At 36.2% G+C, this 15632-nt stretch overlaps 1 protein-coding gene across 2 annotated transcripts in view; it reads left to right on the top strand.

Annotated features, from left to right (window-relative positions):
- LOC150097869 (uncharacterized) overlaps window positions 1-15632 on the top strand; it is a 622248-nt gene that overhangs the window by 527452 nt on the left and 79164 nt on the right. For both annotated transcript variants that reach the window (XM_090405962.1, XM_090405961.1), the window contains exon 19: window positions 2990-3040. In XM_090405962.1, coding sequence (XP_090262088.1) covers window positions 2990-3040 — 51 coding nt within the window. The remainder of the gene's footprint in view (window positions 1-2989; window positions 3041-15632) is intronic.

Raw genomic sequence — 15632 nt, 5'->3', positions numbered from 1 at the left:
ATGCCAGTTTTACAAGGACCTTAAAAACTGTGAAGTCCCAGTAAACAGTGATGAAAGTATTACTTATTACTGAGAATAGGTAATTGAAACATACTATTTGATTTTTCAGCCCATGGATTTATAAACATTTATACAAATCGTCTACTAGTTTCACTAACTGTAACTGTCTAGCTTTGTCAAGATGAGAAAGGTTATGCTAGTATTAAATACAAAAAACAAAAGAATGAAGTAACAGTTAGACAAAATGGAGAGCACGCGTGACATCACACACATAAGGCGTGAAGACTTATTGTTATTAAGTCGCATTTTATAATTTTTTGTGTAATTTAGTTCTGTTAAACTTAATGAATTTAACAGATTTTTCCACGTCTTTTAATATTATTCCTTGGTTTCTATTGAGATTATTTCCTATTCATAGGACTACTGCAGCTTCTTTAAAGCTTCTACATCTAAAATCCTCTTCGATATATGGCATGGAACTGTTATCCCAATCTATTGAATGGTTTGAAGTTGAGAAATGATGTGCTAACCCTGAGATGTCTGTTCTATTATGATTGACATCTCCGACATGTTCCTTCTTTCGAATTTCTAGACTTCTTGAAGTTTGGCCTATGTAGATAAGTCCACATGTACATGGTATGTTATAAACACCTGCGTATTTGTAGAACACGACGCTATCCTTAGGGGATCTTAATAACTGTCTTGTAGTTGTGGTAGGTTTAAAAACAACTCTGACGTTAAAAGGTCTCATGATTCTTGCTATTTTGGTGGAGACTGATCCAGCATAGGGTATGACGATGGATGACATGTACTGGGTCGTCCGAGGTTGTCGCTGCAGGTTGTTTTTATAGAGAATTTTGTTGATCATATTTTGAGGATAACCATTTTGTGATAGAGTTTTTGATATAAGGGAAAGCTCAGCAAGTACGTTATAAATAGCAAAATGGACTTACCTACATAGGCCAAACTTCAAGAAACCTAGAAATTCGAAAGAATAAACATGTCGAAGATGTCAATCATAATAGAACAGACACCTCAGGGTTAGCACATCATTTCTCAACTTCAAACCATTCAATAGATTGGGATAACAGTTCTATGCCATATATCGAAGAGGATTTTAGATGTAGAATCTTTAAAGAAGCTGCAGTAGTCCTAAATAATCTCAATAGAAACCAAGGAATAATATTATTATTATTATTATTATTATTATTATTATTCCTGATACCTCCAAGGAGTCCGAAGACTCATCGCGGGAGGACATCTTCAACTGTCTCAAAATATTAAAAGACATGTGGAAATATTTGTTAAATTCATTAAGTTTTAACGGAACTAAATTACATGAAAAATTATAAAATGCGACTTAATAACAATAACTAAGTCTTCACGCCTTATGCGTGTGATGTCACGCGTGCTCTCCATTTTGTCTAACTGTTTTTAAACCGTTACTTCATTCTTTTGTTTTTTGCATTTAATACTAGCATAACCTTTCTAGACAGTTACAGCTAGCGAAACTAGTAGACAATTTGTATAAATGTTTATTGAATCCATGGTCTTAAAAATCAAATAGTATGTTTCAATTTTAATGAAAAGGACCAAATAACTTTCAGTATGAGAATAAGTAGTGTTAAATTGTGCTAAATTATTTTTCATTTAAAAAATGCTGTTCTGCAAATCCTGAAGGATCCATTATTTCTGATTTGAGTTTGGCAGTTTGTAGTATTATTTTAAATAAAATTATAGACCTACATGTTTCCACAAACTTAACTGAACCTAATGATATGCTTTAATCACACATTTTGGTTGCATTTTTCCCAATTTTTAAATTTATGCAATAATATATTCAAAATTTGCTATTGTTAGAACACAGCCAGCCCTGAAATTCTGTTAAGTATGACTGAGGTTCTACCAATATTGATAAGCACAATGAACACTTCTATCTATTATTATGGTATTTTACCTCTACAAGGCAATATCAGAACCCTCTAACTAAAAAAAGAAAAAGGAGGAAGAAGGCTAGAAAGTAGCATGAGGAGAATGCTCTAGAAAATAAGAAGCAATAAAGCATGGTGGAAGAAGTCAGCAGTACAGAAAGAGGTATGAAGTGAAAGTCTTGAAAGCCATTGCTACTAATTGACAGGTAATGAAATATTTAGAGGTAAGAAAATTGACTCTTCTAATGTATTAGTATAATTTTGTACAGTTCAGAGTTATGCAAATCTTCAGTGATACTTGTCTTTATATTGTGTATAAGAAGATAACATGCATAAAGGACAATTCATTTAACTTTTAAGAAGTCAGCTTATGGAAGAATTTAAACTCCCCATTTGTTGTGTGTGTGTATTGCCTCAGTTCATTTAAGGCAATACAATCCTATCTTTAGTTCTGAAGGCCTTGTAGAGATAGCATAATAGTTAGAAGGAAAGTGCTTATTGTTGGAGTGCATGTTATGTGTATAGTGTGAATTATCAGAATATATAAATGGACATTGTGCTAACTTAGTCAAGTTATGCATTCACTGCTGTTATGAAAAATTATACATATGTAAGAAAATTAAATAATCTAGTTTCATTAAAATAAACATACACACATAAACTATGTGTATGTTACAAAATGATGTTAATTTAACTCTTTTATGTTATGAAACACGTCATACACTAATGCCAATAATCACAATCTCACTAAAGGAATAAAATCTCTTTAATCAGGATGAAAACTGCATTCCTTCCAATTTCACTTTCAACTCTGAGCAATGTGGCCCCTCTAAAGGGTCGTGACATCTGTAGCAAACACGTGTAGATCAAAGGAATAGTTTTTTACAGTGAGTTTCTAATGTAAGAACATTGATGGATAAATGGAGCTTATGCTGGGACTTTTTGATAGTTTGTTATACAAAGTTTGATGTAATGGTGTTTACTGTAGAGTTAGTTTGACTGCATTTAACAAAATATATTCCATAAATTCATGATTTTTTCCCCCCTCTCTCCCTCAGGAACGTAGAGCACTAGAAAGGAAACTGTCTGAAATGGAAGAAGAAGTAAAAGTAATTAATATTCTGTATTGTTTGGTGTAATTCCATTTTTAGTTTTGAAAAAATGTTTTTTAATATCTACTTTTTTGCATATCATTATAAAAAAATATAAAAAAATTTGAATTGGATCTAACTTCATCAATATGGAAGAGAGAAAATGGCCAGGTGTGGATTTTGTTTTAATTTGCTATGTAAAATTCCTTACAAAATTTCGTCTTATCCCAATTTTTTTCTTTTACTTACACCATTTCAGAACTCATAGGAGAAGATATGTTGCAATTTGTATACAGCAAAAACTCTGCTCTTGAGATCCCTCTTCATTAGGAGTAGCTATCACTTAACTATGTTCTAAAAATAAAATTGTTACCTGACCATCCAACTTGGACTGATGATTTTCCTTAAGTTGTCAAGTTCATTATGCAACAGACAACTACTATTCATCCCTTTTTATGTGTGTCAAAGAGGTCATCATCAAATTTCTGATCACCATGTAGTGTATAGGATACTGTGATAGAACTACTTGATTATGTTATTACTAATTTTCTATATAATTTATTAAATTAGACTGTTATTTTGGACTTCAGTATAGTAGATGCACTATAACAAGCTACCAAAAACTCCCATTGACCCGATGCCAGTGTTGCTTTGAGCTCATTAGTACAAAGAGCAAAAGCTCAAAACTTTCACAGTACCAAATCAAATTTCTTAGCAATGATGTCAATTAGTCAGCAGAGGGAATTGTGGAAATTGACAATAAGACATAAAGAATTGGCAGCAATCAAACATAAAGAACGACACGAAAAAGTACAAATGCATACAGTAATTGGAAACATATAGGAAAGAACTAGAAGATTAAGAAATTACAAAAATTAAAATGCAAAATAATGTTTACATTTCAAATGTTATGTTAGTTTTCAATTAATGTCACAAAATCTTCATGATAAACTAAATATGTGCAGTCTGTGCTATTAAAATCAAAAATTTTAAATGTGAATTTTTTTATCTTATTGATAAAGAATCTTTTAAATGCAAAGCGAACCATTAACCCACATACCTTTTAATTAAACTTAAAATTAAAAACTGTAAATATTGTGTATTGTGGCATGTTTTTGTTTAGTTTTATTATAAAGATTTCCAATTTAATATAATATTTTGAAATTTAAACATTAACTCTGCAGTTTTATTTTTCTAATTTCATATTCTTCAAGTTCTTTCTTATATATATATATATATATATATATATATATATATATATATATATATATCTGATTTAATGTTTGCAGGTTTGTGTGTGTGTGTGTGTGTGCGCTTTGCTTGGTTCATGTTAATACTTTGTGTATGTATGATTTCCTTTTTTCTGTTTCCTCCCATTGTCTTCATTCTGTTTCATGTGATTTCCTTCATTTTCTTTATCATGGTAGATAGAATGTGAAGGATATAGTATGTTCAGGGAGGATAGAGAGAAAAGAATTGGGGAGCAATGTTATTGATGATAACTGATGAACTGCAACCAAAGAGAGTAGAAGTTCAGCTGCAAGCTAGTGAAATAACACATTTGAGGCTATCTGGTGGGAGATAGAGGCCAGCAGTACAAAATATACAGTTGTTCAAGTTCTAGAGATAGAGACAAGGGGTAGATAGAATGTGAAGGGTATAGTAGATAGTATGCATCAGCAAATAGACTCAATGAGTGGAGGGCATGTAATAATTATGGGGGATTTAAACTATGGAAACATAGATTGAGAGGAGGAGAGGGCACACAGGAGAAAGGAAATGTAATTTATGCAGTTACTAAGGAATAATAACCTTAGTAACTGCATAAATGGAGAGGGCACACAGGAGAAAGGAAATGTAATTTATGCAGTTACTAAGGAATAATAACCTAAAACAAGGTAATTATGTGGTGGAATATACTAGGGGTTCGAGAGTGCTTCATCTAGTCATTGAATCAGAAAATTTGTCCATAATGAATATGACCATGCATCACCAATTGGTGAGAGAGTGCTTATATTGTTTTGACCTGGGAAATGACTAAGTGTGTATGTGGAATTTTCTGTTAAGTGTATATGTGGAATTACAGGGCTGGTTAGTATCACAAGCTTAGGAGATTGCTTGGATTGGTGACATAGCTTGTAAAACTGCAAGGGCTGAATGTTGATAGCCATGGGAAGTGGTAAAGGAGTGTTTGAAGGAAGTAATGGCAGACTGCACACCTACTCAGGAGAGTAAATCAAGTAGGAGTTAAATGGATGAATATCATCATTGAGCTGGAGCTGCAAAAAAAGAAACAATTGTGGAGGGAATTCAAGGAGAAAGTGACCAGCAGACACATGAATAGTACAAGGCACAGACCAGAAGGTTAACTATGGTAAGAAAGAAAAGTATGAAAGGAAATTAGCAATGCAGGCTAAAGATAATCCCAAACAGCTCTTTTGATATGCTGCAAGTAAAAGAAAGAATGTTTATGGCAGATTGATTTTAATGAATGCTCATGGTAGGGAGGTAACTGAATCAGCCAAAATAATATAATTACTAAGTGAACATGTTGCAAGAATATATCATCCAGGTGGTGATTGCAAAAAACAAGAGGCAAAGGCCTCTCTTGTTATATGGGAACTGAGGTAAATGAAATGGAGGTGCATAGCATATTACTGAAGAACCTTAATTATTATTATTACATAGCACCTCCAGTGAGTCCAAAGACCCATCGAGGGAAGGCACCTACTCCACCACTCAATCCACCAGCTACAACTGTTCATCATCTACACCAGTGTTTCTCAAACTTCAGATATCCACGTACCCCTTCTTAAATTTTCATTATTACCAAGTACCTCCTTAACAAATAATAAATAAATAAAGTATATTTCATTGTAAATGTCTATTTTATTTGAATTAATATGTTCATGTAAACAAAAAATATGATTTATTTTTAATAGAAAAAAATTTGGAATAGGTTCCTCTTCATTTCCCGTCCAAGAAAATCCACATTTCAAGTAATTCATATCATACTTACGAAGATTTTTCATCTTCTTCCTAGTTGGTTCTCTAGAGATGTTGGACGACACACCCTTATCATTTTCATATGATCCAGATGCAATATCAACGTTTTCTTGTTGCTTACAGCTAGTTGTATTAGGTATATTGCTCTCTTTTGTGGGTTTTATAAATCCAAATCATTAACCAATGATCCATACTTAAGAATTTGAAAGCTAAAAAAATTACTGTATTTACTCGAATATAACTCGCACTTTTTTCCCAAAATTAAAGCTAAAAAAATAATGGTGCAAAATACATGTGGGGATTTTCAGAAACTAAAGTTTTCAGGAAAAAAATTGAAAATGGTGTGACTTACCAAGAAGCTGTAATCGCTATTGCTACTTTAGGCATTGAGAACAGTTTCCTTGTGTGCATCATCATCAAATTCCTACCATGTACCCTCAAGGAGTGTACAGGATATGATAGTACTACATGAAAAAATTTACATCATTACTAACTTCCTATCTACAATTTTCCTCCAAATCGGTCTGTTACTTATCAAGACTCCAACATTATCAGATCTTATATTTCTATCGTCTAAGGCACTTTGTACCATATCAATCCACCTATATCTTGGTCTTCCTCTGGGTCGGTATCCTGCCAACCTGGCAGAGAACACTTATTTTACTAATCTTTCCTCGTCAATTCAGTTTAAGTGACCATACCACCTGAGATTAGTTCTGCTAACACATTCCTGGATGCTGACAATGTCAAGTTCTTTCCTAATACCCTCGTTTTTAATATGATATTGCCATTGATGCCATCTGTTCATGCCTATAATCTTTCTCGGGACTCTCATATCTGTGGTCTCTAGTCTTTGGTCAAGTGTTTTACTTCTGACCCAGCTCTCAGATCCATAAGTTAGAACGATTTTGATACAGTCTTGTATACAACTAATTTAGTGTTCTGACTAATTTCTCTCTTATTCCATATGAATTTATTCAATTGACTTCCCACCATACCAGCTTTTCTGATTCCGTTGTCTATTTCTATATTTAATTTACCATCTTTAATAAAAATCGTGCCTAAGTAGCTGAAATGTTTTACTTGTTCCAAGGGTCTCCATTCACAACACAGTTGACATTTTCAATGATTCTGCCTATTTTCATTGTCTTTGTCTTTTTATTGCTGACCTTCATACCATATCTATTATAACAGTTATTCAATTTAGTCAGAGAATCTTGCAGACTTGTAGCGGATTTATTTAGAAGTACAACATCATCCACATAAAGCAAAGAGCTGACATTAACATCTCCAATTTTGATATCATGTTTAATACCACTTTCCTTCATAATGTTATCCATATTGATAATGAATAACAGAGGGGATAATGTACATCATTGTCTCACACCAGATTTAACATTAAACCATCTTCCTGTACTTCCTTCAGTTCTAACTGCTGACTTACAACTCAAATAAAGACTAAGTATTGCTTGATATAATGCCCCATTAACACCATATAACTGCAGGGTATTGAATAGCTTCTCTCTTGGCACCTTGAAATATGCCTTTTCCAAATCGACAAAACTTAAATACAGATCTTTGTTATATTCCCATGCTTTCTTGAGTATTTGTCGTACAGTGAAAGTCTGATCCTGACAGCCTCTATTTGGCCTGAATCCAGCTTGTTCTTCACCAAGCTTTTCTTCCACAATTCTTCTCAACCGTTTCTCAAGTATACTTGCATAGATCCTGCCAGGAACACTCATTAGGGAAATACCTCTGTAATTCTCACATTCAGTTTTATTTCCCTTTTTATATATGGGTACTATGAGAGCTCTACTCCAATCATAGGCAATTCGTCCCACTGTCCAAGACTTTCTGAACTATGCAGTGCAGTCACTGTAAGACTTTTATACAACCATACTTCAGCATTTCTGGTCTGATATCATCTACTCCTGCTGCCTTTCCACATTTCAAGCCTTTGATGGCTTTTTCTACTTCAAGTATGGATATGTATTCCTGACTGCATGCCTGGTCAGTGTTTTTTATCACTGTGTGCTGTCATCACTGCTTGTTTCATTTAGCAGTTTTTCAAAGTAATTACTGCATACTTCAAGGATATCTTTTTCTCCTGTTTTCATGTCACCGTTATCATCTCTAACTCCTTTTACAGCACGCTTTCCTCTATCCCTAAGCTTCTTCAACAACCACCAGAATATTTTGCCACCTTCTTGATATTTATTTTCTATATTCTTGCCAAAGTCCTCCCACGACTTTTGTTTAGCTAGTTTTACACAGTGTTTAGCATTCTTGCATTTGTCTCTATATTCTCTAAGAGCACCAGCTGACTTATTTGCCAGGAACTTTTGATACGCTTTCTTCTTTTCCTTCACTGCCTCTTTAACTTCCTTTGTCCACCAGGGAGTTCTGATTTTTTTATCCTTGCAGACAACCTCACCACATGCCTCTCGGGCAGAATTAATCAATCAATGTTTTCTTCAGAGTTTGCCACTGAATCTCCAAGGTTTGATTCCTGTTCTCAAACTCTTTCATTTTTTCTTCAAATAATCTTTATGTATTTTAGTCTACAGTTCACATCTGAGAGTGCTCAACTTTTATTCGCTTTAAAACTTTCTTACATGTTAGTCTTTTCAATATGAATTTCAATTTTATCCTGCTCAAGACTAAATAGTGATCACTTCCAATTTCAAATCCTCTGTACACTCTGGTGTCCTGCACCAGGGAGAAAACATCACTGTCAACAATAACATAGTCAATGAGACTTTTCTTATTCCTAGCCTCTTCTCTCCATGTGAATTTGTGCACATTATTATGTTGGAACATGGTGTTAGTAATAACCAGTCCATGTCCTGAGCAGAAATCCAACAGATATTTGCCATTATTATTAGCTTTGCTCTTTTCTCCAAATTTTCCCAAAACATTTTTGTATGTCTCACAATCATTTCCTACTCTGCTATTTAGATCCCCAACAAGGACCAACTTTTCCTTTTTCATTGTGTCAGTTGCTTTTTCTAAACCCTCAAAAAATTCCTTCACTTCTACCTTAGTAGAACCTTCTGTGGGACCATAGGCACAAATAAGTCTCATTGTCCAGTTCCCCATTCTCATATTTGCCCACATTACTCTACTTGAGACTAACTGCCATTCAAGAAGATTAGCCTTGTATTTTGTGTTGAATACAATGGCTTCTCCTTCTTTTCCTTGATTGTCATTGCCTGAATATAACATTTTGTATTTATTGCTCAGAAAGATCTCACCAGTTTTGGTCTTTTTTTGTTTCAGTCACCCCTATTATGTCGATCTGGTACTTATCTAATTCCTCAGCTAGCTCCATTTCTTTGCCATTCAGGCTTCTTGCATTGATAGTACCGATCTTTAACTCTGGTGATGTTGAGTTGGGGGTTTGTTTTCAGATTTGTTCCAGTAGCTGACTTTTCGCTGTTCGCCCCTTTTCCCTGGCGAAAACAACAGGGGCCTTGTTTAAACGGGTGACGCCCCAGCCGGCATGAAATTTTGTCATGTACTATCGTTTTTTATTTTGGTTTAATCAATAAGAATACAATTTGGTCGGCTAAATCCCAGATTGCCAGCCCATCCTCGTTCGTTCAGTATCCAAGGAGATATTCAACAGGGTGCACCACGAGAAGGTGAGGATTGGACATTAGATCAGAAGCCCTGGTCGATTCCCCGCATTCCTTTAAAGGCTATGTGGAGGTTTCCTCTCAGTTATACAGCTTTGATCCTTAAGAACCATCTACCCAAATAGCTTCATCTTCTTTCCCTTTATTTCAAGCAAAAATTACCAGTAATTTACAAGACTTGAGATACATAGATCAACTATGAAGAGGTGCATATGATTGGTGCAGTATTAACAAAAGATCGCACAAACCAAAGACAAATTAGCATTTCAACAGTTGAGTGGAAATGCTAATTCTCTTCAACCGAATTCCATAATATCTGAAACGCATTCGCTATATATTTCTTAGTTTTAACACGTTCATGATGGAGTGGTGTCAAGCAAAGCCATATTTTGCACAGGCAACAAATGGTTTTGCTCGAGTCTATACAGTAGTTTCTGTTGGAGGGGAGATGTGATTCATTAGTTAGTACATTTTTAATTAGTGTCCCAGTTGTCTCTAATTGCACTATTTGTTGAGAAATAATGATTCCATGCGTTAATGATGCATAGCCAAAAATTGCCACGTACCCCCTGAAGACCTTTCGTGAGTGTGTGGTACGCGTATCACACTTTGAGAAACACTGATCTACACCAACGTCATGTGCTGGTGACGACCACCACTAGTGTTTTCACAGACAGTCACAAACATCCATGCCCACGGCAGGATTCCAACCTACAGCCTTTTGGCTTTAGAGCGGATATGCTAACCACTTGGCCAACCAGGCCAAGTGGTTATAGTAATGTGAATACAACTGTGGGATTGGATGATATACCAGCTTGAGTTTTTACGTGAAGTGGCAAGGGAATTGTCAGTGGCCTTGACCATATTGTTTAATCTAAGTTTCAGCTCTGGGTTAGTCCTGAGTGGGTGGGAAGAGAGGAAAAGAGTTCCATATTATATAAAGGAGGCTCCAAGACTGATGTAGCAAATTACCGACTGATCTATTAGTACATTAACAATATAGGAAATGATCTGAGACGTACTTACTTCAGTTGTTTGCTGATGATGCAAGTTGTATAGAGCAATAGTTAATACAGATGATGTCATAATTTTGCAGGATGATTTGGATAGATTGGCAGACTGGGCAAAGAAGAATGGATATCAGTTTAATGTGGCAAAGTGTAAGATTATGCATTCTGGTGAAAAGATTACCAGCTGTGGAACTGTACACCAGGAAATTGACAAAGCCAGAGATTTAGTAGTGTTAGTGGATAGGGAGTTAATGTTTAGAGGGCACATAGGAAAAGTGGCTAGATCAGCTCATCAGATTACTGGTTACGGAAGAATACTTTGGCAAGCAGGTCTGGTCATCACCGGGTTTCTTGGCAATGAGGAAGAGGTAGAGAGGATCCAGAGGTGAGTGACCAAAATGGTAGCAGGTCTATGGAATAAACCTTATGAGAACTTGTTGAAGATTTGTGGGAAAGGGTGATATGATTGAGACATACAAATTACTAAAGGGTTTTTACAAGATTAATTCATAGGAAATTTTTCAGAACAGTCTGCTGATGGGAGAACTAGGGACCACCCTTAATTTCTGTGCAACATAAATATAGACTAAACTGCTCCATATAATGCCCCATTTAATAAAGATTGCTGTAGCATTTTGAATGACTTTTTTTTTTTTCATCTTGTCACATGCCTTTTCCAAGTGAACAATTTGTAAATACAATTTTTTTTATATTCCCTTGATTTCTCAACTATTTGTCCTAAAGTGAAAATCTTATCCTGATAACTTCTGTTGTACCCCCATATTATTTTCCAAGTTTCTTTTCTTCCACTCTTTTAGCTTCTTCTCAAGTATGCTTGCATAAATCTTATCTAGAACACTCAGTAGGGAAATTCCTCTATAGGTCTTGCATTTAATATTATTTCCCTTTTTACAGATGGATACTATGAGGCTCTACTCCATTCATTTGGAATTTGATCCTCTCACCAGGCCTTCTGAATTATGTAGAGTAGTCACTGTAAAACTTTTATACTTTCATATTTGAGTATTTCTGATTGAATTTCTAGTGAATAGCATTTCTACTCGAGCTGCCTTTCCTCATTTGAGATTTCAATGGTTTTTTCTATGTTACTCTTAACTATGTTCTACTACTGTTCTCTTACCGCTTCTTTCATTTAATGGTCTTTGAAAGGGGCAAACTGACTACTGAACTTGCTAAATGCTGTCCTTGTAGCCCAAGTTGCTTCAGCCATGATTTTAACCAAAACCAAATCAAACTTTAACCAGCAGTTTACATCATAATAGCTTGAACAGGATAACAGATGTTTTTAGATATGATATTCCACTGATTTCTCTCTCTCCATCCTTAATGTTATGATAACTAAGAGTATCCCTTGAAATGTATAAAATTGAATATCATGCAGTTATAAAATTCTTTGTAAAAGAAGGTTTAACGCCAAAAGAAATTCATTCGAAGTTTATGGGCACTCTTCTCCTTTGTTTTTGACAATTAAGAAATGGGTTGCTGAGTTTAAACACAGGCGTACCAGCCTTGAAGATGATCCACGTAAAGGACATCCAAAAAGTGTAACAACACCAAAAATCGTTGATCAAGTGCACGGTATGATATTGGATGACCGGCGAGTCAAAGTACGTGAAATTGCAGAGACTATAGGCATTTCAAAAGAATTACCTGAAGGATATATTTTGCATGAAGAATTGCAAATGAAAATCTCTGAACAGTGCTTGGAGCATCTCAACAAGAATAAAACTGATTTTATGCATCGATTTATTACTGTGGATGAGACTTGGATTCACCATTACACACCAGAATCCAAATAGCAGTCAAAACAGTGGACAGAAGCCAGTTGTTCAGATCCAAAGAAGACAAAATCTGTTCCATCAGCAGGAAAGGTCATGGCATCAGTGCCTTTGGGATGCTAAAGGCAGTTTGTTTATTAATTATCTTGAAAAGGGTAAAACAATAACCAGGGAATATTATTCTGATCTTTTAACCAGACTAAGCGAAAAAATTCGTAAGAAAAGAACTGGTTTGCAGAAGAAAAAAATCTTTCATCAGGACAATGCACCTGCCCACAAAGGTGTTTTGGAAATGGGAAAATTAAGGGATCCATACTATTAATTGTTGGAACATCTGCCCTATTCCCCGGATTTGGCTCCCTCTGACTTCTATCTCTTCCCAAAACTAAAACTCTGCCTCGCTGGTTAGCATTTTTCTTCTAATCGAGAGGTGATTGCAGCTGTAGAGAGTATTTTACAGATCTTACTTAGAACTACTACAAGGACGTGATAACTACTACAAGGACATGATAATTTATTCCAGCAATGCTGGAGCATTGCTCGAATAAATGTATTAGTCTTAAGGGAGATTATGTTGAAAAATAAAAATAATTTTGAAATTCTAAATTTGTTTTTTCATTGTTAGGTTGAAAACTTTTCAGACCAGACTCGTGTATATATATATTTCTGCGAGGTTAGCCTAGTGGCTATGCGCTTTGCAACCATATGCTTGGGGAAGGAGTGACCTAGTTTCAGTTCCTGTCAGCAATGTGAGGAGCTTAAGAATCGTCCTCAGCCACAGCCCAGTTAGCCAATCTTGGACTTGGACAGCAGGATTTTTCCCTCAAATTTATCTGGGATTTTTCATCCCAGAAGCAGGCAAACCAGCTCTGTGAACACACACAGATTACATTCATAAATATCGCCCTTAGGTGGATACAGCAGAGGAGTGGCAAACCAGCTACATTAATTAGCCAGTAACCTCCTCATTAGGATGGGACTCAACCCCTCCTAATTGACGAATGAGAAGGATTGGAGAATATATATATATATTTTGTAGAGAGCCTGTGTAGCTCAGTAGATGTGGCGTTTGCCAACCACCGCGCTTGGCCGCACGAAGGAAGACTTGGTTTCGAGTCTAGTCGGCGACTAGAGGAAATTTTTCTAAGCCTTTTTTCGACCGGTTCCCGAGTTAGTCGATCTCTGGCACGGGCAAGCAGGTTTTTCCTCCCGGAAACTCGGGTTTTTCGTCCTGTAAACTCAAGAAAATCGACCGTAGAACCCACATTATTTCAGACATTAAATATATTGTGTTAGGGTTAGGGACCACAAGATGGCGGCACATTTGAGCCGTCTCTCTTCACTGAGTACCGCTTAATTAGTGATAGCCTTGGGCCATCTATCTCTGATTGGTACCAGTGGAGATTGAACTGCCCACTCAGTCTCCAAAAGTTAGATAGGGCTAAATGGCCTCGCCTACTCCCCGTATACGGGGAATAAAAAGGCGTTAGCTGATTTTTTTTTTTTTTTTTTTTAATCTATTTTGTATATCACATTTGAGATTATTGTTGGTGCAAAATTATATGAATATTTTATATACACTGATAGACAAAACATTAGTGATAGGGATGATAGGAAGTTGACATTGGCATCCCCTGCACAGAGTGAAGCATTCCCAAACTGAACGCACACAGTAAATAAACAGACATCAGAACTTCCGAACAGTGTACCGCAGTCGACAAACATTGTTAAATGAGGTGATCTTCGTCACTATGATCATGGATGTAATATCAGTACAACACAGGTAGGTCATTCTATTGCTCTAGGGCAACTGTATCAAGAGTATAATGTCTGCAGTCGTACCAGATATGTTGGAGGTCCAAGCAGTGTCAGCGAGCAAATTGTGTTGCATGCCCTGCATACTGTGGGCTACAGGAACTGACACCCTAATTGTTTACACTGTTGACAGCTCGTCATTGGGCATTGCACCTCTCCTGGTGTTGGGATCATCAAAACTGGACCTCTACATAGTGGACCAGAGTTGTGTGGTCTGATGAATCCTTATCAATTGTACTGTACTGACGGGAGGGTGTGGCGTTGACAGCATGAGGCCATGGCTCCATTGTGCCAGGTCAGCTTTGTTCAAGGAAGTGGTGGCTCTGTGATGGTTTGGAGAACCTTCTCATGTTACACATTAGGTCTCTTAGTGTGTCTGGACAGGCCATGAAATGCTGCAAGCTACCAAAATGTGCTGACTGATCACTTAAACACTTTCATGGCCTTCTTATATCCTGCAGCTGATGCTCTGTTTCAGCAGGGCAATGTGACATCCCACCAGGCTCAAATCACCCAGGCATGGCTTGAGGAATGCTTGTTTAAATTTTTTGTTGTGGTTGTTGTTGTTGTTGGGCCATACACGAGAGGTTGGCTCATCAACCTATAGTACTTTAGTATACCATATTTGGGTAGTGGGTTGGGAAAGGAGAAACTTGTTGACATTCGATTCAAAAGCATGTATATTGTATACGTCAGGGGGAGACTGTTCTACAGTACAGCAGTAGCAGAGATGGAGGAGGAGGAAAAGAAACTTGTTCTATGGGTTTTAAGGTGTACTGTGAATGGATGTTGGGCAGCAGCTGTACATGTTTCAATGGGCTTAGTACAGATTGGGAAATTATTGATGCTGTTTCAGATGAACATTTCCCATGGAAATATTATTTAGAGAACATACAAATTGCAGAGACCAAACGTCTGTGTGAAAGTGAAGGGAGTGAGTTGGGTCATTTATCAACCTAATTGCTCTCCTCTGTATTGAGTCGAGCATTTTGAGAGCTTTTAGGAGCCCCACTCCAAATGTGAGAACAGTATTCGATAGTTGAACGGATTTGTGATTTGTATAAAGTTAACAGCTGTTTAGATGTGAAGTAACATCTTGAGCAGAAGAGAAATCCTAGTTTTATTGAAGCTGAGGATACAATGGTTGTGATGTGTTTGTGCTAGGAGAGGCCTGATGTCAGGGTAATTCTGAGAAAAGAAATCTCATCTTGTCTGGGAATTTGAGTGTTATCAAAAATAATACTAGGGGAAATTTTTCTTTTTTGTGAGAAATAAGACAGAACTGGGTAAGTTTGGGACCAAACAGCGCCCCCCCCCCCCCAGGTCCCCAGATATAAAT

The sequence above is a fragment of the Typopeltis vanoorti genome, chromosome 16 (assembly GCF_054136105.1).
Source record: "Typopeltis vanoorti isolate ZY-2024b chromosome 16, IOZ_Tvanoo_1.0, whole genome shotgun sequence".
In the NCBI taxonomy this organism is placed as follows: domain Eukaryota; kingdom Metazoa; phylum Arthropoda; class Arachnida; order Uropygi; family Thelyphonidae; genus Typopeltis; species Typopeltis vanoorti.
This window is presented reverse-complemented; position numbering and strand designations above follow the sequence as displayed.